At 38.0% G+C, this 22,949-nt stretch overlaps 1 protein-coding gene and 1 long non-coding RNA gene across 2 annotated transcripts; both read right to left on the bottom strand.

The window, feature by feature from the left end:
• Positions 1-2,049: 2,049 nt before the first annotated feature.
• On the bottom strand, positions 2,050-3,312 carry LOC124538916. Its single transcript, XR_006966997.1, has 2 exons — positions 3,037-3,312; positions 2,050-2,268 (listed from the first exon to the last, which is right to left on the bottom strand). It is a non-coding gene; the product is annotated as an uncharacterized LOC124538916 (long non-coding RNA).
• A 5,964-nt stretch (positions 3,313-9,276) lies between these two features.
• On the bottom strand, positions 9,277-15,976 carry LOC124539117. Its single transcript, XM_047116442.1, has 4 exons — positions 15,928-15,976; positions 15,646-15,872; positions 10,029-10,130; positions 9,277-9,949 (listed from the first exon to the last, which is right to left on the bottom strand). The coding sequence occupies exons 1-4, from the start codon at positions 15,974-15,976 to the stop codon at positions 9,596-9,598; spliced, it is 732 nt and encodes a 243-aa protein (XP_046972398.1). The 3' UTR covers positions 9,277-9,595.
• Between the last annotated feature and the right edge of the window lie 6,973 nt (positions 15,977-22,949).

Here is a 22,949-nt window from a genome sequence, read left to right as displayed (position 1 = left end):
AAGGACGTGGCGGATAGATGGCAAGATATCTTAGGGAAGGGTTTGCCTAAAGAAACTAAAAAAACTTCTCAGTGAATATATGGTTCCGGATAATTGTAAAATGCTAGTTGCACCAATACTCAATCCCGAGGCATCACAAGAACGTGTTAATTTTGATAAATATATAAATAAGCTTCTTAAGGTAAAAGCTATCTCAAAATGTGATCACGTTCCAGATGATTTTTTATCAAAAAAAATTCTCTTGCCTAAACCGAACGGCGATTATCGTTTTATTCTAAATTTAAAAAGTTTAAATAAATTTGTTAAGAATACCCACTTTAAAATGGAGGACTACCGTACGGCAGCAAAATTAGTTACAAAGGATTGTTTTATGGCATCTATCGATTTAAAAGATGCTTATTTTTTAGTGCCTGTTCATAAATCTCATCGTAAATGTCTTCGCTTCCAATACAATGGAACTTTATTTGAATTTAATTGTCTACCTTTTGGACTTAGTACTGCTCCATATGTTTTACAAAATTATTAAAACCTGTTTCTCATTTTATTCGTTAAAAAAATTTTTTGTCCGTTTAATATTTAGATGATTATTTTTGTGTCGGTAGAAATTATACTGATTGTAATTATAACATTAAATATACATTATAAATAAAAAAAAACCGCCTTCAAAAATGAACTAAAAAGAAAAAAATAATCAGTTACATCCATATCCAATTAACGATTTTTTAATCACCTCTCAAAGTCGGTGCCAACATTGCTAATATAGGTACATAATACATAATACATACATACAAAAACTAAATCTATTTATTGTATAAATAACACCATTAGACAAACCCTACTATCGATACAAATTAAATGATTTCAATATAGGAATTTATTTACTTTGTTGGCACCGACTTCAAAAGGTGATTAAAAAATCGTGAATTGGATATGGATGTAACTGATTATTTTTTTCTTTTTAGTTCATTTTTGAAGGCGGTTTTTTTTTATTTATAAAAATTTATTTAATGCTTTTCAGTGTTGTTTTGTTATTTATAATTACAATTGGTAATGTTTGTCATTCACTTTATTATACTCAGTACATTTCGGCTTTCGACTCTAAACATAACTCAACGCCGTTTCAATACGATGTGGACTGCAACTCACATTAAGCGTTACCTAAGTTACAATAGCCTAATGTTAACTGCTCATCGCCAATTAGACAATACCATTTTTCCCGATGCAATGCCGTTAATCATTGAGGAATTCTCCTGGTAATCCACCATCAGCTAGACTTCATAGGCATGTTAACTAACATCAATTGCTTGACGACTATCTTAAAGAAATAGAACTAAACCCGTAAAATAGTTACTTACTAATAGGTTCTGATTACCAGTTGTGGTCTTCATCATCAGTTCCACTTCATCAAATGTCACTTTTCGTGAGCATATGACCAAGGCACTTTGAATAAAACCAAAATCACTATAGGTGTGCCTATAAAATTTGAGGAGTTCCCTCGATTTCTCTAGGATCCCATCATCAGATCCTGATCTCCTGACAATGGGACCACCTGTAAAACATGCCCTTTCAAACAAAAAAAGAATTGTCAAAATCGGCCCAGCCATCTTCGAGTAATTCGGTAACATACATAAAAAATAAAAAAAAAAAAAAAAAAAAGGCCCCGACGAATTGAGAACCTCCTCCTTTTTTTGAAGTCGGTTAAAAACACACTCTGGAAAGATAAGATTTTTTAATGAATTATGAAAAAAGCTGGTTAGTTCCGAAGAAGTTATGTAAATTTTTAGGTTTTGTGAGATCACTCCCAAAGAAACACCACAATCTACTTATTAAGTTTATTAGACTTTACACTGCACTCATTTACATATAATATTCGATCAAATATTATAGCAGTACTCCAAAATAAATTATACAATTATATCAATATATCTCGACATACAATTATATCAATATATCTCGACTACAATTATATCAATATATCTCGACTAGACTTTCGTCTTTTCAAGTTCGCGCCAGAATGCCCCACCGCCAACCAGCCAAGAAGAATGTCACTTTTTCCCGCCATAAAACTCTGCTCCCGATTGGCTCATGTTCATGACATCACGTTGTCATCAGCCAATCGTCGAGCAGCCCGCCAAATATTTTACGTATTAAGTGTTGCTATACTAGAAATTAGTTTTTATAAACAAGCCTTTTTTTTTAAATATAAATCAAAAATTAAAAGACCTAACAGTTTTGTGTTTGATTCCTCATCCATGCAATTAAAGTTACCTGAAATTAAGAAAATTAAAATTAAGGAACTAATTAATCAGTTTATTTACATAAAAAAGTGTAAATTAAGACACTTCGCAAGATTTCTGGGTGTTCTGATGTCTGCTTGCCCCGCATTACAATATTCCTGGGTTTATACAAAAAAATTTGAAGGATACAAATACTTGTGTTTGTTAAATAACCCAAGTTACGAACAAGTTATTAAAATACCCTCATACATATTAAGAGATATGTATTGGTGGATTGAAAACATTGATCACGGTAGCGCACTTCTTAAAAATAATAAATATAGTAAAGCAATATATTCAGATGCATCAACCACGGGATAGGGTGTATGTTGAAATAATGAAACAGCATTCGATTATTGGAATAGTTTTGAAATAAATCTACATATAAATGAATTGGAACTTATGACAGCTTTTTTCTGTTTAAAAGTTTTTTGTAAAGATCTTTTTAATTGTGAAATTTTATATTGCGAATTGATAATGTAACTGTCATCGCTTGTATCAATAAAATGGGCAGTGTCCAATTTCCTCATTTGAACAAAATCTCTCGTATGATTTGGCAATGGTGTGAAGAACGAAAATTGTTAGTCTTTGCTTCATATATTAGTAGTAAAAATAATGATAAAGCAGATGCTATGTCCAGAAAACAATTTAGAGAGATACGGAATGGGAACTTGGAGTTAGTCAATATAACCAAATTATGGAAAAATTTGGTAAACCCGACTTATTTGCTAGACGTTGTAACGCAAAATGTGCAACTTACGTGGCCTGGAAAAGCGATCCTGATGCATAGGTGATATCATATCTTGGGAAAAACTTACTTATTGGCCGACTCAAGCTTGGTTTCTTTTAATAAAGAAATTGTCATCGGTGAAATTTTATAATTCGAACCAAGTCCAAATTTAATAATATCTCCTTTCAGATTACCACATAGGCTTCACAAAAGTCTCTCCCTAATTGCCGTGAAATTATTCGGCAAACTTTATTAAGAAGGTTTATTTCCCATCGTTCAGTCGATATAATGTTAGAATCGATTAGTAATAATACATATAAACAATATGATTGTTCATTAAGAAATTGGTTAATTTATTGCTCGCGAAATAATGTCGATTATATGAAGCCATCAGTACCTATAATATTACATTTTCTTACGGAAATATTTGGCAGTGGCACAAAGTATGGCACTGTCAATTCCACTAAATCTGCCTTATCACTACTTTTTGGTAGTAACACCCTAGACGATGAACGAATAAAAAGATTTATGAAAGGTGTTTTCAGATTGAGACCAACTAATCCTAAGTACGATATTACATGGGACCCAAATATTGTCTTAAAATATTTATCGGAAAAATGGCCAAACGAAGAGCTTAATCTGGAAACACTTTCCAAAAATACTGTAACCTTGTTATCACTAGTCAATGCACATCGCATACAGACTCTGTCATTAATAAAAATTGAAAATATTATCTTTAATATTCCTATTAACATTATGATACCCGATTTTATTAAAAGCTCAAAGCCAAACTCTTTTCAACCACTTCTTAAAATTCCATTTTATGATGCTCATCCAGAAATTTGTCCTGCTAGAAGTCTGCAGGAGTACCTAAATAAAACAAAATCTTTGCGTAATCAAAACAATAGTTTTTTATTTATTAGTTACAGAAAACCTCATTATAAATTATCCTCTCAAAGATTAAGTCACTGGATTAAGGATACTCTTCAGCGCAACGGTTTTGACACTAGTATATTTAGTGCACACAGCATACGACATGCTGCTACATCTGCTGCAAAAAGGTTAGGGATTTAATATCGAACTAATTAGAAAAACCGCAGGTTGGAGTCAATCCTCTTTGGTATTTGCTCAATTTTATAATAGAGAAGTTGTTGAAAATAATTTCGCTTCTTCTATTCTTAGCTTACTTTAAGATGTTTATTTAGATTATTTTTTTTATAAAGCATATACATAATAATATATATATATTGTTTTTTCTATTTGTTTATTATTTTCTTATTTCATTTCACGTTATCTTCTCTGAACATCCTACAATATGTTAAAAGTAAATCGCAAAGAATGAAGCTGCTCACATAATTGTGGTCGAACTTCACTTACAGGTAAATTCGTTTGACCATTAAATATATGGCCAAAGCTCATAGCTTACGTATTTTCCACCAAAAACATATTTCAAGCTTTCATAATCTCAGTGTACTAAGAATGAAGAGTGAGTGAAGATTGTGTAGAACACGAGACGCTTCTTTATAAGCTCAAATATTACGGCGTTAAAGGTAGGGCTCTTGATCTCATCGCTTCATACTTAAGTCAAAGAATCTAGCACGTTTTCATTATTGGAATGGAGTCTACTGGATCTACGTTAAAATGGGTGTTCCACATGGTTCAATTTTGGGTCCCTTTCTATTTCTAGTATATATAAATGACCTTCCTTTCTTTGTTAAAGGTATTTGTAATATAGTATTATTTGCTGACGATACTTCAGTGATTTTTAAGGTTGATAGGAAAAAAACTGACTATGACGATGTGAACGGTGCCTTATCACAGATACAAGATTGGTTTAAAGTAAATAATTTGGTTTTGAATACTCAAAAACAAAATGTGTAGTTTTTACCCTACCCAATGTTAGAAAGCAAAATTATAATATATCTTTAAGCTGTGGCCCGCTTGATGTAGCCGATACTACGGTGTTCTTGGAAATAGAATTGGATTCCAGACTTCAGTGGAGTCCCCATTTGTCGTCCCTAACAGGAAGACTCAGCTCCGCAGCATACGCGGTTAGAAAAGTTAGACAACTAACTGATATTGATATCGCTCGTTTAGTTTATTTTGGTTATTTTCACAGTATCATGTCATATGGCATATTACTTTGGGGTAACGCTGTAGACATTGAATCTATCTTTATTTTACAAAAGAGAGCAATCCGGTTTATTTATAATCTTGGAGCTAGAGACTCTCTTCGGGATGTTTTTAACAGAGTAGGAATACTCACTGTTGCGTCGCAATATATTTACAACAATATCATATATTCACAGTAACATTGATCACTTTGATAAAATCAGTGATAATCATTGTATATGCACTAGAAGTAAGGATAAGCTTATAATGCCAAGTTTCCGACTACGCAAAGTCAATAAATCTTTCTTGGGGTAAGGTATCCATTTCTATATTTTTAACTTTACCGTCTCGTAAATTCAAATCGTTTATAAAAAATACATTGGTACCAAAGGCGTCTTATTCGATACAAGATTTTGTAGATGTAAAAAAAGGGTGGAATTAATACCTGTTGACTTCCAGGCAGGATATATTAATTTCAATAATTGTATTAACTAACATGACTGTACTTTTTTTAAATGTTGAAAAAGAGTAACTACTGAGTTTCTGGCCGATTCTTCTCGGTGGAATCTATTTTCCGAACCGGTGGTAGCTTCACTTAATGGTTAAATGACGATTCAAAAGTTCTTGTAAAAGCCAGATTTGATTTGTATTTAGTACACTGAGATTACAAAGCATTAGTAACATCTTTATAAAGTCGTTACTTCACCATGAGTTAAGGCAAAAATTTTTTTCGACAAATGCGTCTCGCCTGCCGTATGGTGCCTAAACCTGGCCACTAATTAAAATTACTTAGATTTGCTTACAAACTGAAACATTAAATTGGAAATGAATTTAATCAAATAAAAAACTGAAAAGGCTAATCAGACTGAAGTGACGGTAAGCTGTCCACGTACCCGGATGGCCATTGTATCAGGTTATTCCTGAAGTCACGGATTGGCAAACGCAACGTCAGTACTGTGGATCTGATCTGTGTTCTCATTGGATGAGAAACTAAAAATATATGAATTTTCACTCCATTAAAGGGGTCTTTTTTAAATTGACCTTACTGACATATTCCATCCTAGTCTCTGTGACTGTATCACTGTTACCGTAACGGGAGAAAAAAAAAACGACACAACAGCGGTTTTTATTTGTATTTTATTACTAATCAGTACTCAATGAATAATAAAACTATAAGTAAGGTTTACATTACTTAACTACGTGTATTTAATTGAAAAAACTTTATCTCGTGTAGGTATTCCAGAAACAAGGCGGTGTTAGTTATTACAACGTGTGAAATCTTGGCAGGTACCATCTGCAGCTGTTTGACTTAAAAATTATAATTGCTTATTGACTTTACAAGGCAACCAATATAAGTATTGCTTCTTCTATATCGGGTAACTCCGTCAGTAGGTAAATATGATATCACGCGTATCGTTGCTGTACATAATTTTCATGCTTTGTACTATTTGTATGTTTTAAGATTCCGTGAGTATTGCGCAGGCAACGTCTAACCATTCCCAACATTAGAATATGTAGTAGCGACATACAAATCACAAAACATAATATAGCGTACTGTTTAAAGTAAACTTAAAGTTGTTTTTATTTTGGCAGCGACCGCAGCGAACTTACTCGAATACGTTTCACATATTTATTTTAGTTTTACCTTTAAATCTTAATTGTAATTTTCTATAAATATTATATTTTATAAGGTAACAGTCATCGCCTCCGGTTGATCTCGTTGTCGGACGAGGGCGGCGCCGCCGAGCTGGTGGTAGTTGTTGTTGTGGTGGTCGGCCTGCGCGTAGTTGTAGTTGTCGTTGTAGTTGTGGGAGGATCTAAGCCCTTAATTTCGAAAGGTCCCCGGAACAGCGGTCGGAACAGCCTCAGGAAGGACTGGTAGCGCACTGCCGAGTTCTGAAATTTATGAAAAAAGAGAAACTAAGTAACTTGTTTTTGAGTAAGAATTTGTCTCAAAATGAGACTCTACACCTCTTCATTTAAGATTATTACATATGTAACGTTATATTTATTTAGTTTTTATTTTAATAAAACGTCATTATGCAAGTTATAATACAAGTCGACGCATAGTCACATTCTCTGCAACAAAGTGTGTCAGGTCTTCTTAAGTACCTATTTGTTGTACTATTGTATAAAACAAACACACAAGGTATTTCATATATAATATAAACACAGTACCTGAATAACGTCACCAACAATTTTAGTGGTACGGATGAGGAGCGACACGGATGGTCCAAACAGGCTCCCCGGGAAGTCCAGGCTGACCTTGTTGCGGTCGAACACCGGGATGTCGTCGGTCGGCTTCGCCGTGGCCTGGCGCAGCGCGCGCGCGCTCGGCGCGCTCGGCGCGCTCGCCGTACGCGAAGCGGTCCGAGCCGCCCTCGTGCTGCTGCGCGTTCCCGAAGAATTCGGGATGTTCCGTATATCCGGCGACGCCGGGCTGGACCGTGTATTCGACGAAGTCCTTGTGTCCTGTGTGTCCGATAACTGCAAGTTGAGCAGTCGGTTCGACGACTTTGAGGCTTCCCGACTGCGCGACGCGCTCGCCGTGGACGCCGGGAGCCTCCACGTAGCGCCACTCTGCGCCATACGACGCGAATCAAGACGGGCGCACGCCACGCTATAGCGCCCTCAGCATTCCGTCTCTCCGATACGTAGTTTTGATTGTATGTTCTTATTGTATGTGTGGTTGAGTTTATTGTGTTCAGTGGATCCTCTCCAATCCCTCTTTTAATAATACGACTACATTCCTACACTCTGAGCGACCTATTTTATTTCAGTTCGCAATGCACATATATGTATTAATTAACTAAACACCGGCCTAAGAATATACTGACGATTACTCGGTACGGTGTTATTAAAGATTGTACTAAACTGACGAAGGTTTTTTATGTGCTAAGGTCGGTTACAGGTTGATAGCTTACTTTTTTCTAATGGTTTCTATAAATTAAACAAATAATCGAATGGCAATAATTTATTTCTCAGGTACACAGTGGTATTATAAGGCTCGATCGCGAGTGGACAGTCAGTGCGATGCTCTCAGCGGCACTCGAGTATACTTCGACCTACTATCGTCTACAGTGCGGTGACACGACCACATGCTGACAGCGAGTGACAGTAAACGGTACGTCAAATGGAACGGGTGAATAAAAAGAGTGAATACCATACCTCAGTAACTAGAATGAATAACGAATAGACGACGTCAGTGATTGTCAGTGTTATTAGTTCGACGGCTCTGGGAATGCGACCAGGCACGGTACTGTGTGTTTCGTGTCGATTGGCTACTCATGCGTGAAGGCGCTATGCGTGCTTCGCTTCAAACCCGGAAAGTAATGCCTACGTTTGTTTCATTTCTTAATAATTGAACAAAACTACTTACAGCATATTTAATATTTACATACCACAAACTACATCATTAATTATTTACACCGATCAAAGTATAGTACTAATAATTTACAAGTAGCAATTTGCAATGCTTAATCTAGAGTCATCACTCATTATAAGATAAATCCTCAAAAATAAATAATTATTTAGGATATCTTTGTAATTATGTACTTTTCTTAAAATGTTACTTGAAGATAAATATCACCTTGCATATAGAAGAAATATTTTCATTATGTATTCTACATATATAGCGTACGATATTATGTTTTTTTTTATTATAATATCGCTGCATAACAAATATACAAACAAATTTCTTTCCAAATTATTCGTTCAGGTACTAAACAAAGACTAGAGACGGACCAGATAGAAGTTCTCGAAAAGCATTCTTCAATCAGATAAAATAAAAACCATCGAACTTGAAAATCCACACACAACTTTATATTGTTTTTACAATCGATGCAAACTGCTTTCTCCAAACACACTACCGACTACATCAGCTACATCACAACACTTTACATAATTACATCAAACGATCTGTTCATCTGCGTTGGGTCGGTGAGTGCTAAAACAATTGTTAACTACAAACATGCACTACGGTAAGACATGCGCTCGTGTTGCGTAACGACCACCACATCACACACACACACAAATACTTCTCCGACGCCCAGTGGTCTCTCGAGGCTGATCTTTCGGTGTAACAACTTACGTATATATCTACGACAAAAGCGGTGCGTGCAAACGAAGGGTTGGTGCAGAGAAACAAACGAGTATTACAAAAAACATATATTATATTATTATTTAATAAATCACCATAACTCACCTAATTCTATTTACATATAAATACAGTGCGCCGAGAGCGCGGGTTCAGAAGCGCGTGCGCAACTGGGACTGTACACTGCGGGTTGCGACCCGGCTCCGGCGTGCGCGCGCCCGGCAAGCGCCCGGCAAGCGCCCGGCAGGGCTACGACTATTACATACCACGCAATAACGAACGCGAGGCGGTTGCACAAACGGCATGCGAGGCATCGGCAAGAATGATGGATTTACGCGGCGCGCGACGACGGAGCAGGGTCGCAGAGGAACAGGAGAGCGATCAAGAGTCGTCCTCCTCGGAAGAGTCAATGGTCTCGACGGTGCCACCGACCGCGGCGCCACCGGAGGAGGATCCCGATAAGGAGGTGACCAGCGAAATGATGGAGCCCAGGCCCGAGCCCCCACCTGAGCCGCCGCTGCCGCCCGACGCGCCTCCCAGTAGGCCGGTCACAGCTTGTATCTTGGGCCCCAGTAGTTGCAGCTTGGGTCCAATGACTTGGCCCACGATCCCGCTCAGTGAGCTTAGCCCGCCGCCCTTGGGAGCTTCGATTCCGTACTGCTTGTTTATTTCGATGTTCTGCCGGTCGAGAGACTCGACCAATCGCGTTTTCGAGTCAATCAAAGAGTTGATTTTCTACAACAGACGATTCAGCCGTTACTAGCTGGCCTAACAGTTGAATTTAAATAGCTTGGGGAGGAACCGATATACTCACTCCAAAAACGAAGCCGAGGACGGCGTTCTTGATGCCGAACTTGGCTTCAGTGACTCCCTCTAGTTTTCGTTTCTCACGTGCCTGGTCGTCGCTGGCCGCGTCCTGCACAACATACACACACACCCGTCACTCCCACTGCACTACGTTGCATTACGCACACTACCATACACCAAACACCATAGATTATCATGAAAGAGCACCATCACCATTTTGCTTAAAAAACTAATGGCTACTTTATCCTTGTATGTCATTCCTTCCTTGTAATTATTTTCAGTAAAAATCTACGTGCCCAACCGGTGGTACATTTATATTTATATCGACGGAACTTTTACGTAAAGTTAGACCTTCGGCGAAAAAACACCACATTCGGCAAGAACCACAGTAAATTTTGCTCCAAGCCTTTTAGTAAGCAGCAGAATTAAGTTAACTGTTAAGAGTGCTAGTTCAGTAAAAGATAAATAAGGACAATCGTTCGGGATCTTTATTGTATCAATAAATTTATATTTAATTAAGAAACATAACTCGCTGATGGTAAAGCCCCAATTAATATTAATTTTATTGTAATTATTACTTATCACGCAATATTAGGAAAGTAGTACTACTTTCCTAATTTTGCGAAGAATATGCATTGAAGACTGAAAGATTTCTTTTACTCGTCTCGTGTCAAACTACTTGAGAAAAACTGAAACTGATCGTTAATATCCTATTAAATAAATAAATATTCAATTACACTTTTATAAAAAAGTATCAAAGTGATTTTAAACATCTCATTAAATTGTTTTAAAGTCGACATAAACTAGCAAACATCATTTTCTAGTAATTCAGTTCTAGATAAGACAGATCTATTATAGGATATGTTAGTGTCATTACAATTCGCGACTCAAAAGTGCCTTTATGAGCCCATTTGAATAAAAAGTAATTTGATATAACGCGTTGATTGATTACTCTAATTCAATAACTTGTACGAGAACGGACTCCGGGCGCGAGCGATACGGACGCCCGTGTTTGGCATGCAGACCGCATACGTTACTTTGAAGGTCGCTGGACCGAGTAATCGGCCAGTGTGTAACTTGAACATGTATAAATATGATCGGCACTTGCAACGATATTTGGGCTTTAATGTGAGGTCGGTGCGAAGTTGCGCAAGCCCTGCGTATGTGTTGTGTCAATGTCGAATACTCGCGCGCCGCCGTATTGCACGCCGGCTCACGGACATCACTTTTAGTTATACCGCAATCATGTTTCGCAGCTACATATATCTCGAATTTTGCAACAGTTAAATGCTTTATCGCATATGCAAAATAATCTATATTGTAGGAGTGGAAAATAATCTATATAACATTTTAAGAGGTCGACAAGAAACGAATACGATGGCGAAAAAGCTGTTCGTGAAAAGATGGTAGGGTAGATCAAAATTCAAAACTCCTAATCAGTCATTTGAAAGCCACATTTCGAATGATTACATATCCGAAAGGCGAAAAAAATGTTATAGCAAGGATATTATGAGCGCGCGGCAGATGGCCGTCGACAGCGCTCGCTCAGAGCCCACCGCGCACCGAGCGGGCGTCGCGGGTCGAGGACGTCCGCCTCTCGCGCTCGTGCGCCCTCGGCAATCAGCGTCTCGTTGGGGTTTGTAACGAGTAATTATTATCTACTTTATAAAAATACAGATTATTTTACGTAATTATTTCCTTTGACATAACTTTTAAGAGGACCAAAACACATATTATAAACCAAACACATATTATAAATCTGAAGTTGGTTGATCGATTGTTTGGCGGTAGTGTCTACAACAATATGTTTTCCAAGCTGATATCGACTATAACGAATTAATGTTAATTTTGAAAAAAATAAATAAAAACTGGAAGCGGCACCGGCGAGCAGTTCGAATAGTGTAGTCGGTGCACTCACTCGTCGATCAACTTTAGCGAAAACGCTTTCTATTATAATCTATTATAAACTAGCGACGCTCGTCAGCACCACGCTGGCAGGTAGGGCGAATGAAGTATAGAAGTAAGAAGCTGAATAACGTTCAGTTTTACAAGATTAGAATTACATTAGAGACTGCCCATGTGTGTATAAAGTGTTGCATACTTCATCAGAATACCCCCCGCGCAGTCATTAGGAGCTAAATATGATATTGCGCGAAATGATTCGGCTGTAATCGAGAAAAAATTCAAAAATATTATGAAATTCACGCTATATAGTGAATATTTTATTATGACGTTAATTTCCTAATAACTCGTACCTTGACACATAAAGATATGCACGTATTTTATATGCTGCTGTTTTGTTTAGCGGTAATAGTAACTATTATCAGATAGTCTATTTAATATAGAGAGTATAAGTGGCCGAATAATTTCACCGTACATTGCTATCACATGACTTATAGTTCTCTGCGGCGCATGCGATGAAACCGCTCCTAAATCGAAAGCAGTATATTTTTCAAATTTAATCGGTAATTACCACCAATGCAACACCCAATTTCCATTATTCCATAATTCGACATTAAATTATATAAGTTATTACATTAAATAAATGTAAATTGACAGCTATAAGCTAATATTTATGAATAAGTTTAGTACGACACAACTTAGATGTAACATCGGCAAATTCAGTAAAACCGATTCCTGTCGATTTACGCAACCAATAGAAATAGCTCCCTATCGCGCCATTCGATGCTATTCGTCTATTAATTTCAACACAAATTCGTCAGTTCAACCCGAGAAAGCAAGTGCATGTCAAATTGACGAATATATTCGGTCATGTTATCACACAACTCATAACGTTTGTATAAAGATATTCACCTAAGAAATAAATACTGATAATTAGAGATAGCGTACTTAATTCGGAGGTGATCGCGTTTACGACTTTGGCCGATGCTACATCGAAGTTGTGTCGTACTATAACTGATTATGAATCTGTGCCGCACACGATCCCCACAGTGCGTAACTAATCCGCAACACCCGCGGCGTATCGAGTGTCGGCGTATGAGACGCACATGTATCGATTCGCAGTAATTGCACAAGCGCGCGGGAATTCGTGCAAAAACCTTTCAATGCACTTTCATAAGCGCATTATCAGAGCCGTCGGCACCCTGGGAGTCGAGCGTGGGCTCAGGCGGGAGGGGGGGGGCGCCCCGCGTCACTTTCGATTGTTTCCGCATCGAGCCGGCCAGATATTCTCTCATTTACCCAACGACACAATGCAAGCTATTGTTCATCTTCCATGCGATTTGTGGAACAATCTTGTGAACGACTGCTGAGCTGGTATAGCTCGTAACCGATCGATGCTTTGTTCCCAGCGCGGTCGACGGTCTGATTACAATTTGTTCGCAATTAGCGAGTATGCGACACGCGATATCGGAAGTGTTGGTCTATTTTCAGGTTTACCTTGGTTTTTTGTACACAAAGTTACAAGTTGAACATTTGACAAAAGCATAACATTACGATTTAAAATATCGGTCTAGTACGTTCCCTAAGTACGTAATACTACAATGTTATAAAAAGTCTTAACTCTTTAATTTTTCGTTTTAGTGTCAGAAATCAAGATCGTTTGCGATGGCTCTTACGACGTATACGAGTCTACCCTACACTTTTGTAAGTTATTTCAAGAGCCGACCACACTTTTAGTAATGTTTTTTTTTTTATGTATTACCGTTACTTTATTAATTACAGTCAGTAGCTTTACATTTATGAAATAAATAAATAGAGATATAAAATGTAAATTTCGAAACTGTTTATTCACATAACCCGCGAAACAAGATAGTGAGTACCCTATAGTCAAGATTTAATTATCTACCTACTATTTTACAAACAAACATTGTTATAATTATAATTTTGAGGACCATCATTAAGGTTTGTGAATGAATATACCTTCGATTAATACGCAATTCCCAACATCTTATCTCCCGTCAGTGACCTATGTATGTATGTACATCACTCTATATGTCAATAATGTCAGTAACTGTCCAACTTCTACACAAAGAATGTCTTTCAAATAGTTAATTGTTAAATTTTGTGAATATCTAGTTTAAAATATATATATATGTCATCAGCTAACTAATGCTACTACGTGTAACGTGGTCAAATTTTTGACAAAGTATTTTCAAATTGGTCAAGTCCGAGTGCCTCTGAGTTTTCATGAGCATACCGACAACTGCGACGACAACAATACGCAATCGTAGCGGCTGTTGATAACAACGTATCTCAATGGTTTGTTTTTTTGGTTTATTTGACAAAAAGTTGTAAGTAAGCAGTTTAACAAATGAAACGTTTATAGAAATAAAATACGGCATGACAACGTAACCCGAAGGACCTCTCAGGAATCCGATACTCGAACACAAAGCAAGTCTGTAAAACTTGTACAAACGCAATGTTAAAGGCTCGTTTTAATTATGCAATAACCACTAGTTTTGACCTGAATTATGCGTCAACTGGACCGGTTTCATGGATATCAATGTGAGCGTAAAGTACGAATATTAATCTTATTACCATTTAAAAAAAACAGTTGTAATTACTGTTTTTTTTAAATGGTTGCGTTGACAATATTTTTACTCTTTGTGTGTCTGTGTGTACGTGTAAGAGTGAGTGTGTTCTCAAAAAAAGACCTTGAGAAGACAAGTTAAATAAAAATTGTGGAACGCGTCTTGACTGCGAAATGAACTTAGTCGGCAAAGTTTAGCGGCCGGCATTCGAATATACACATACATATCCCGACGAAGCCAAGCGCGATGCGCCTCTCTTGCGTCACTCGTCGCGTTATAATATAATACAATTAACATTTCCTGATTCGTTATGTGCAATATTAGCAACGGAGGATGATTGGAATTAGTGGCGAGACGGGAGGCTGCGGTGCCTTGCGGGATGAATGAGATGACTCGACCGATCGACTTCGTCGGCATTGCTCTCCGAGAGATGAGAGGCCAGGCCAGGTGACATAACGAGTTGTAAATAAACTGTCGGAGAACAATGATTCGATATCGTTACAGGATTGTTTTGAAAAAGCCATCAATTTTATCGATCGGTCGCACGTTTGATGCGCCACGCGTGCTCCCCGTGCAGCGGCCGCCGAGCGCGCGCTGAGCGCAGTACGTGCGGCGCGGCGCACGTACTGCGCCCGACACATCGTGTCGTAGGCTCATGTTTGTTTCGCATATGAAACTTAATCCAATTCCACGCAGTTACATTGACTCGGTTATGACATCGCTAATGAGGCGTTTTTATATTCAGATGAGTAGCACAAACTTACGTAGCATGTAACTGCGTGTAATCAGTATTATATAATAGCCCATTATCTTCCGATGCACAATGGAGGGAACCTTATTATGTAAAAAGCTAATTAAAAATTTTGGAAATATTAATATTTTTTTAAATTCTGCATCACTTGCGAAACGACACAATAAGTATCCAATCAATCATTAAGTAATGATCGCAGTTTAACTAATTAACGGAAACTCTGTTCTTATAAATTCAATTATATACAAAGAAGGAACCAAGAAATGAAATGAAACTTTATTCCATCGTTCGCTCTGAACTATCAGAATTTAAGTAAGATGCTTTCAGGCGATTTGGACTGCCAATACTGGGAGACGCTCGTCAGTTCGTGCAATACTCACGTCGAGGGGCTGCAGCGTGTTGTCGTCGGCGAGCTGCCGGCGCGTGCGCGCGAGCGCGTCGGGCGCGGCGCGCGCGGCCTGCGCGACGAGCAGCGCGGCGAGCAGCGCGGCGAGCGAGAGGGCGAGCGGGCGTGCGGCGGACATGGCGAGCAGAGGAGCACTGCGGCCGCAGCGCCGCCGCCAGCGCACGCCGCCGTGGGGGGGGCGCGCCGCCGCTTGCGTGTGTGCTGCGCCGATGTGTCTGATGTAACCCGCGACCTAGCTACTAAATCTCCGCCGCACACAACATAGACCACGGGATGTACGTGCGCCCCAAGGCGGCGACGCTCATTGTAATGTCAACCAATCTTTGTAATAATTTCAAATTATCAACTTATAGGAATTACTTGAGCGAACTTAGTGTAGCTTATATTCGTAAGAGCTCTTTACTTATATATTATGCAATTCCTAATTCGTTAAAGAAATGCAGGCACGCGACCTCTAGATGATAGCAAATAATCTTGCAGTGATGACGCTTGTCTATCCCTCACTCCGTCAATGCGTCGTCAACTGTCGGAAATCAAATTTTATCACGCTTGTGCGTATAAGGAACGTAGTATAACTTTTTAGTCGTAATATTCCTGCTGGGGTGTCCACAAAAAGTCACCCAAGTGTAAAAGCAAACTTTATCGTCTCAATCTACCTTAATTTTCATTTAATTTTAATATTTATGATTTCATACGGCACACCAACAGTGACTTCCCAAACTAATGTATTACCTAATATAAAACATAAATGCATGTAGAATATCTAAATCTGCTCGGATCACTTTCCAAGCACAACACATATTTTTTAAGATTAAGTAAATGTAAACTATCGTATTTAAAATAAAGATGGAACTGTCGTTGGGGTATTACGATTAATATGGTGCGAATAAACGCAACGGTTTCCCATAAACTGAATAAGAAACTATTTTAATACAAAAGAACCGAGATGGCCCAGTGGTTAGAACGCGTGCATCTTAACCGATGATTTCAAGTACAAACCCAGGCGAGCACCGCTGATTCATGTGCTTAATTTGTCTTTATAATTCATCTCGTGGTCAGCGGTGAAGGAAAACATCGTGAGGAAATCTGCATGTGACAAATTTCATAGAAATTCTTCCGCATGTGTATTCCACCAACCCGCATTGGAACATCGTGGTGGAATATGTTCCAAACCTTCTCCTCAAAGAGAGAGGAGGCCTTTAGCCCAGCAGTGGGAATTTACAGGCTGTTGTTGTTGTTGTAGTACAAAAATTGAAAATAAAGAGAAGTAACAGATGCCATAATGTTTGCGAATGTATTGCATTTCACGTTTTAATCCGCATAGCTTGTTGATCTCCAAAGGGCCCGCTCGTATAGCGGTAACGCCGTGAGTGCTTATCTGACATGAAGCGAGGAGATGGGCAGAAAGGTTGAAACGGACTCATAAGGTCACAACGCTGTTGCGAAACACCCTAATGAGCGCCCACTGTGACGCTTCCTTTCCAATATTATATTTAAATAAAAATGTTTAATAATATTATATGTTTTTTCTAACTGCGTAGACGCTCTGTCGACGCACTTGACAACCGATTGACTTAAATTAATATTTATAAAACAGACAAGTTTTGGATGGATTTGAAAGACTCCAGCGGATAAATAAACTTGTTAAGAAACAGGAGCCGCTCGCACTCTCGACCTTCTGTTGTATGAGCGTAATACGTTTAAGCCTTATTTCACGCCTCGCTCGCATGTCTCACAGCGTTCTTTACGCATATTCATAGTAGTGCTTCGGTTGCTGTATTTACAACGTGGTTGTACGATATGTCATAAAACAAATCTCAGATAAGTACATAAAAGTCTGCTTAAACTTTTTCTGACAATAGGAATAATTGTGTTGGGGTATTGTCGCTTTAGTCTGAAAAATAAATAATATTCTGCACAACAAAATATATTGTATTTCAAAGCGCTAAAAATTCACAGTAAAACGTGGTCTTACTAACATAAACACGAATCTCCCGGGCACTTGGCGAGCAATAGAGCGCGTCGAGCTTATTGTTTACATCATATTCATAACGTATTTAAAGAAACTTAATATATTATTAAATGCGATTTCGCGCGTCTGCTTATGAAATATGAATTAAATAAACGTTGATGCTTTAATTAGATAAGCGACGTCAGCTGATATTATATTAGGTTTAATTTTTTTTAAATGCTCGCACTAAATTTCGAGGATAACTAAAAAAATAACATTACGATCAAGAAAACCACTTCACGCGTTTAAACATTGCTCGCGTTGCTGTTGTAACTTCTCGTAACACAACTTGTTTTCATTGCGATGTCAAGTTTCAATCGCTATATTATTTTTTCTTAATTCTATAGTTCTAATGTATTTCGAACCATAAATTGACAGATTACTATCAACATATTTCAATGGAAGGTATATACTATACAATTAGTAATATTTACATTTGCATTAAATACATAAAATATTATTTATTTTATATATTTATAAACGCATGTGTTGACCTTTGCCTCAGAGACACTTGTATCCCGACTCTAACGGCGTGCGTGAGGCAACCGGCCTCTTGGTCGTCGCAACCGTCTGCCCCACTGAACCACATCCGTACAAGTCCATCTCACCGTAAACGAATCGCTTTATTTCGATTTTATATATTTATACGGTTGTTTGACATTAAGATGTACAGCTTCTGTTCTTATCTAGCATCATGGTATTAAGTTAGGTCATCCTCACATTTGTCACTACCTGCGTCCTGTCGGACATTAACGCCACGCTTCAATTTGTACACCGTTCTTTTATGATAAGAGATCTTCAGGAATATTAACCAGCGTAGCGAGTAATTATGAGGTTAAACTCAGTGGACAACATATAGTCAAATCTTAGAAATATTGCCGGCGAACTCATAACCTATGTATCAGATATATGAATGTTACGTAGGTAAGTTTCCATAAATCGTTGCATAAAATGATACTGACATTTACAGAGACGCAGCAGCAGAAGCAGACGTCACCAAACATCGGACAGCGGCTGTGGTGTCGATGAAGACTTCTGTCCAAGTGTACTGGAGTACCGACTACACGTCGGCGGTTCACAAGGTTGCCGGCTCATCGTGTGTATTCATCGCGAAGGCCGGAGGAAAAGGAAACATTCGTAAGGCACTAAGAACCGTAGCGTGAAATTAACGTCAAAATACACGTAATTTAATACTTAATATTTCATATTCTAATCATATTTGTATAAAACAAAGTCGTGTTAACCTTTATTCGCTGATAAAGTGATATCAAAAAAATTCCAACAATAACAAGTGCTACTCATGTGAGTGACAGGTTCTATTGCAGAGGATAAGACAATTTCATTGTCTGTGTGAATGTCATATTCGGTTGTTGATTAAAGCAGTTCATACATTAGATATCGAGTAACAACATGGCGGAACCTCGAAACCATCTTACCAGTCACGTGCGCCGCCGCGGGACAGCAAAGGGTTCATCGCATGTGACAACGCTGGCGTATTTTAGAATGAAAATATTTGTAATAAAATATAACGATATAAATAATAATCGCACACAATAATCTCTAATACCAGGAAAGTAATAATAATTAGCTTATGATTTTAGATTTAATTATTTCCTGTATTATTAATTGCTGTCATAAAGTAAGTAATAATTTACAATAGGAGTTGTTAACACAATTTAAAATTAAGTAATATTTGAAACTAACTAATACCAAAAGAATTGTGACATTTAGTTGCGTTTGTGGTTTACTTATTTCGATTATCATCAGAGACGGGACACTAATTATTACTTAAATAAAATAACTTTAAAATAAAGTGATATTACTTCTAGATATTTTATACAGCCTAGCTTAGCTTTCTTATATTGAGAGACTTTTTTTTTTTTTTTTTTTTTTTTTTTTTTTTTTTTATGGCATAGGTGGCAAACGAGCAGGAGGCTCACCTGATGGAAAGTGACTACCACCGCCCATGGACACCTGCAACACCAGGGGACTTGCAGGTGCGTTGCCGGCCTTTCAAAAAGGAGTACGCTCTTTTATTGAAGGTTCCCATGTCGTATCGGTTCGGAAAAACCGCCGGCGAAAGCTGGTTCCACAAAGTGGTTGTGCGAGGCAGAAAATGTCTGAGAAATCGCGCTGTTGTGGATTTTCGGACATCAAGGTGGTGCGGGTGAAACTTAGAATTTTGACGAGATGTCCGAAGGTGAAATTCAGCAGCCGGGATTAATCCGAACAATTCCTCGGAACATTCCCCGTGAAAAATTCGGTAGAAGATGCAGAGTGATCCGACATCTCTACGCAAAGCCAAAGGATCAAGGAGATCGGGAAGAGCTTGATCGTCGATAACTCGAGCCGCTCTACGTTGGATGCGGTCAAATGGAAGGAGCTGGTACTGGGGAGCACCCGCCCAGAGGTGAGAGCAGTACTCCATGTGAGGCCGAATTTGCGCCTTGTAAAGTTTAAGGCGATGGGCCGACGTGAAATACTGTCTCGCCTTGCTGAGCACGCCCAGCTTTTTTGAAGCCAATTTGGCTTTGCCTTCCAATTGACCGCGGAACTGAACGAGGCTCGAAATATCAACGCCAAGTATTCCGATACTACCTGTAGCGGCTATCGGAATGTTCTCAAATCGTGGAGATACGACAAATGGTGTTTTTTTAGCGGTTAACGCGCAAACTATTGAGAGACTTGTCTTAACAATTCAAAGTTCATTAAAAAGAAGCAGACAATTTATTCTCTTTATACAACAACAACAACAGCATGTAAATTCCCACTGCTGGGCTAAAGGCTCCTCTCCCTTTGAGGAGAAGGTTTGGAACATATTCCACCACGCTGTTCCAATGCGGGTTGGTGGAATACACATGTGGCAGAATTTCTATAAAATTTTTCACATGCAGGTTTCCTCACGATGTTTTCCTTCAACGCTGAGCACGAGATGAATTATAAAGACAAATTAAGCACATGAATCAGCGGTGCTTGCCTGGGTTTGAACCCGCAATCATCGGTTAAGATGCACGCGTTCTAACCACTGGGCCATCTCGACTCATATACCACTGGGCCATCTCGACTCATATGATTCTCTTTATAATATTACTTTATACAGGGGTAATGTAGTTGTTAATTAATGTTTTGCAATTTGGATGTCAAATTGCAAAATTTATTAATTGTTTTAAAATGTTTTCGTCGATCTTACACGAGGCTCGGTGGTGCTTGTATTTCATACATTCATGGTATTATTAAATATGTTTATGATAACTAAAAATTCGCATCTATATAATATTAAAAAATCCCTCAATGCTATACTCGATGCTGTGAAGTCGGCACGCACTCGTATGACTCGCATTCGAGATTGCCATTCCTTTTATAAAGACTTGCTTTCTTAGTTTTGGTACTGTAATAAATAAATTAAATAAATAAAAGAAATAATATAAATTCTTGTATACAAAAAAAAAAATTGTATTAATTAGGATGATTCAGTATCCTATATACATTACTATTTCACAAAAACCTTAATAAAGTTTAAAGTCTTGATTCAAATTCATTTTAGATAGTTGGTAAGATAGTCGTCGCCCTAAAGCCACTACTAACAAAAGCAAGGAACAATCTGAAGACTAGACAATCTGGGTTAGGAAAGTAGTCCCCGGCCTCTGCTATAACACCAGGAAGAGAGAGAGAGTAATGTGATAGTGAACTGCGGGTCGACGACCCGCGCGGCGATACAGATGATAATTTCGTCACTTGCACCTTCGACGTAACATCTCTGTGTCTTACGATACGGCTCTGAAATACATCAGCCATTATTATATAACATACATTCTTGTTTAGTTTATAATATATTAATCACATTTCAAGTGAGTATTGTAAGGCAAGAAGCTAGGCTTCCTATACGTGCTGGTGCGATTACTATTTGCCGCTATTACTTTAAATTTAAGATTTTAGGTTATTTGAGTAAGGTAAGCAATAAAATCTATATCGTTAGAATCTACAGTCCGCCCGAACTCGTTGAAGTCTTTTCTTTGAAAAACGTTTAAGCGTCGTTTCAAAAGGTTTGACGTAGTTAAATATTAATATATTCTTAACTCACCATAATTACACAGAGGCTGCAAAACTAGGCAACTTTAGACATTAAATTACCAAGTAGTTTGTAATGCTTATTATGATTATACGTAGTTATTTACTAACTTAAAATACTTTTAAAGGTGATTTGTACAAGCAAGGCTATTTTTGAAAATTAAGTTTAAATATTATTCATAACATAAAACAAGCTGTAAGTTACGTAATATTTAACGTTTTGTAAACTATTTCAATTTAGAAACATCCTGAGCACTGCTGATTTGTGATCTCATGATACTAAATAATAAGTACTCTTCCAGGAACTCGCGATGTGATATATCCCGAAAGTAAATGAGGGAAGGCTAGAGACGCATAGTTTCCAAGTAAATAACTTAACATTTTCAAATGCTTTGACAAAGTAGTTCAAGTAACTTATTAATATTTACTGATATTCTGTATAATAGAGGTTAAAGTGTTTGTTAAAACAATAATGTTCGGAGATACTTTGTCCTGAGAGAGTTAAGGCGTTGCACAATAGCGCGGCTAATGAGGCAAATTACATTCACATGATACGAGGATTTGAATATTCATTGACAGCTATTGTATCGATAGAGTCGACTTCGAATATTACTTCGTATGGAAAAGAATAATTATGATTAGATATAAAAGTTTATTTTATTTCAGTTAGTAGTACTACACATACTAGATTCACAACCTCTCTCCGTCTGGATGTCACTGATATGACATCCTGACGGAGAGAGGTTGCCTGTGCCAAGACCTTGGCGTTCCAGGTGACCAGCGGTCGACATTTGACATTGACTGAAATGATGATAATGATACAGTTTTATTCGAGCGATCTATTTCTGTGGAATGCTCCATGATCAGATAAGGATGTTGTGGGTTAACAATGGAAAAATAATGTTATTTCATAAAAAGTTATGCCAAAAACGTGCCTGCTTCTCTCGCGTTACATCTGCGTGCCGCCTGCGGGCGAGCGCGTGTTTCAGCAGCGCGCGCTCGGGCGGGGCCTTCACCCCGCGGCCTCGACACCGCCAACCCCGCGTCGTAAGCTCTCATACTTTGTACGCGTGACGCCGTCGCTACTTACATCATACAGCCTAAATACTGTTTTGGTTGTGATTAGATATTTAATAAAAAATAAAATAAACTAAACGTCTCATGACATTCTTGTGTCTACTATATGTGTGTATACTAAG

This window comes from Vanessa cardui, chromosome 21 (genome assembly GCF_905220365.1).
Source record: "Vanessa cardui chromosome 21, ilVanCard2.1, whole genome shotgun sequence".
Lineage (NCBI taxonomy): Eukaryota > Metazoa > Arthropoda > Insecta > Lepidoptera > Nymphalidae > Vanessa > Vanessa cardui.
Note: the sequence above shows the minus strand (reverse complement) of the source record. Positions and strands in the feature narration are given on the sequence as shown.

Bases quoted from the DNA above. Each gene is read 5' to 3' on its own strand.
- LOC124539117 (XM_047116442.1), bottom strand. From the start codon at position 15,976: ATGAGCGTCGCCGCCTTGGGGCGCACGTACATCCCGTGGTCTATGTTG. The intron at 15,873-15,927 runs GTGCGGCGGAGA...ACATCGGCGCAG, and splicing joins CATCCCGTGGTCTATGTTGT to CACACACGCAAGCGGCGGCG. The intron at 10,131-15,645 runs GTGAGTATTGCA...TATGTTGTGCAG, and splicing joins ACACGCTGCAGCCCCTCGAC to GACGCGGCCAGCGACGACCA.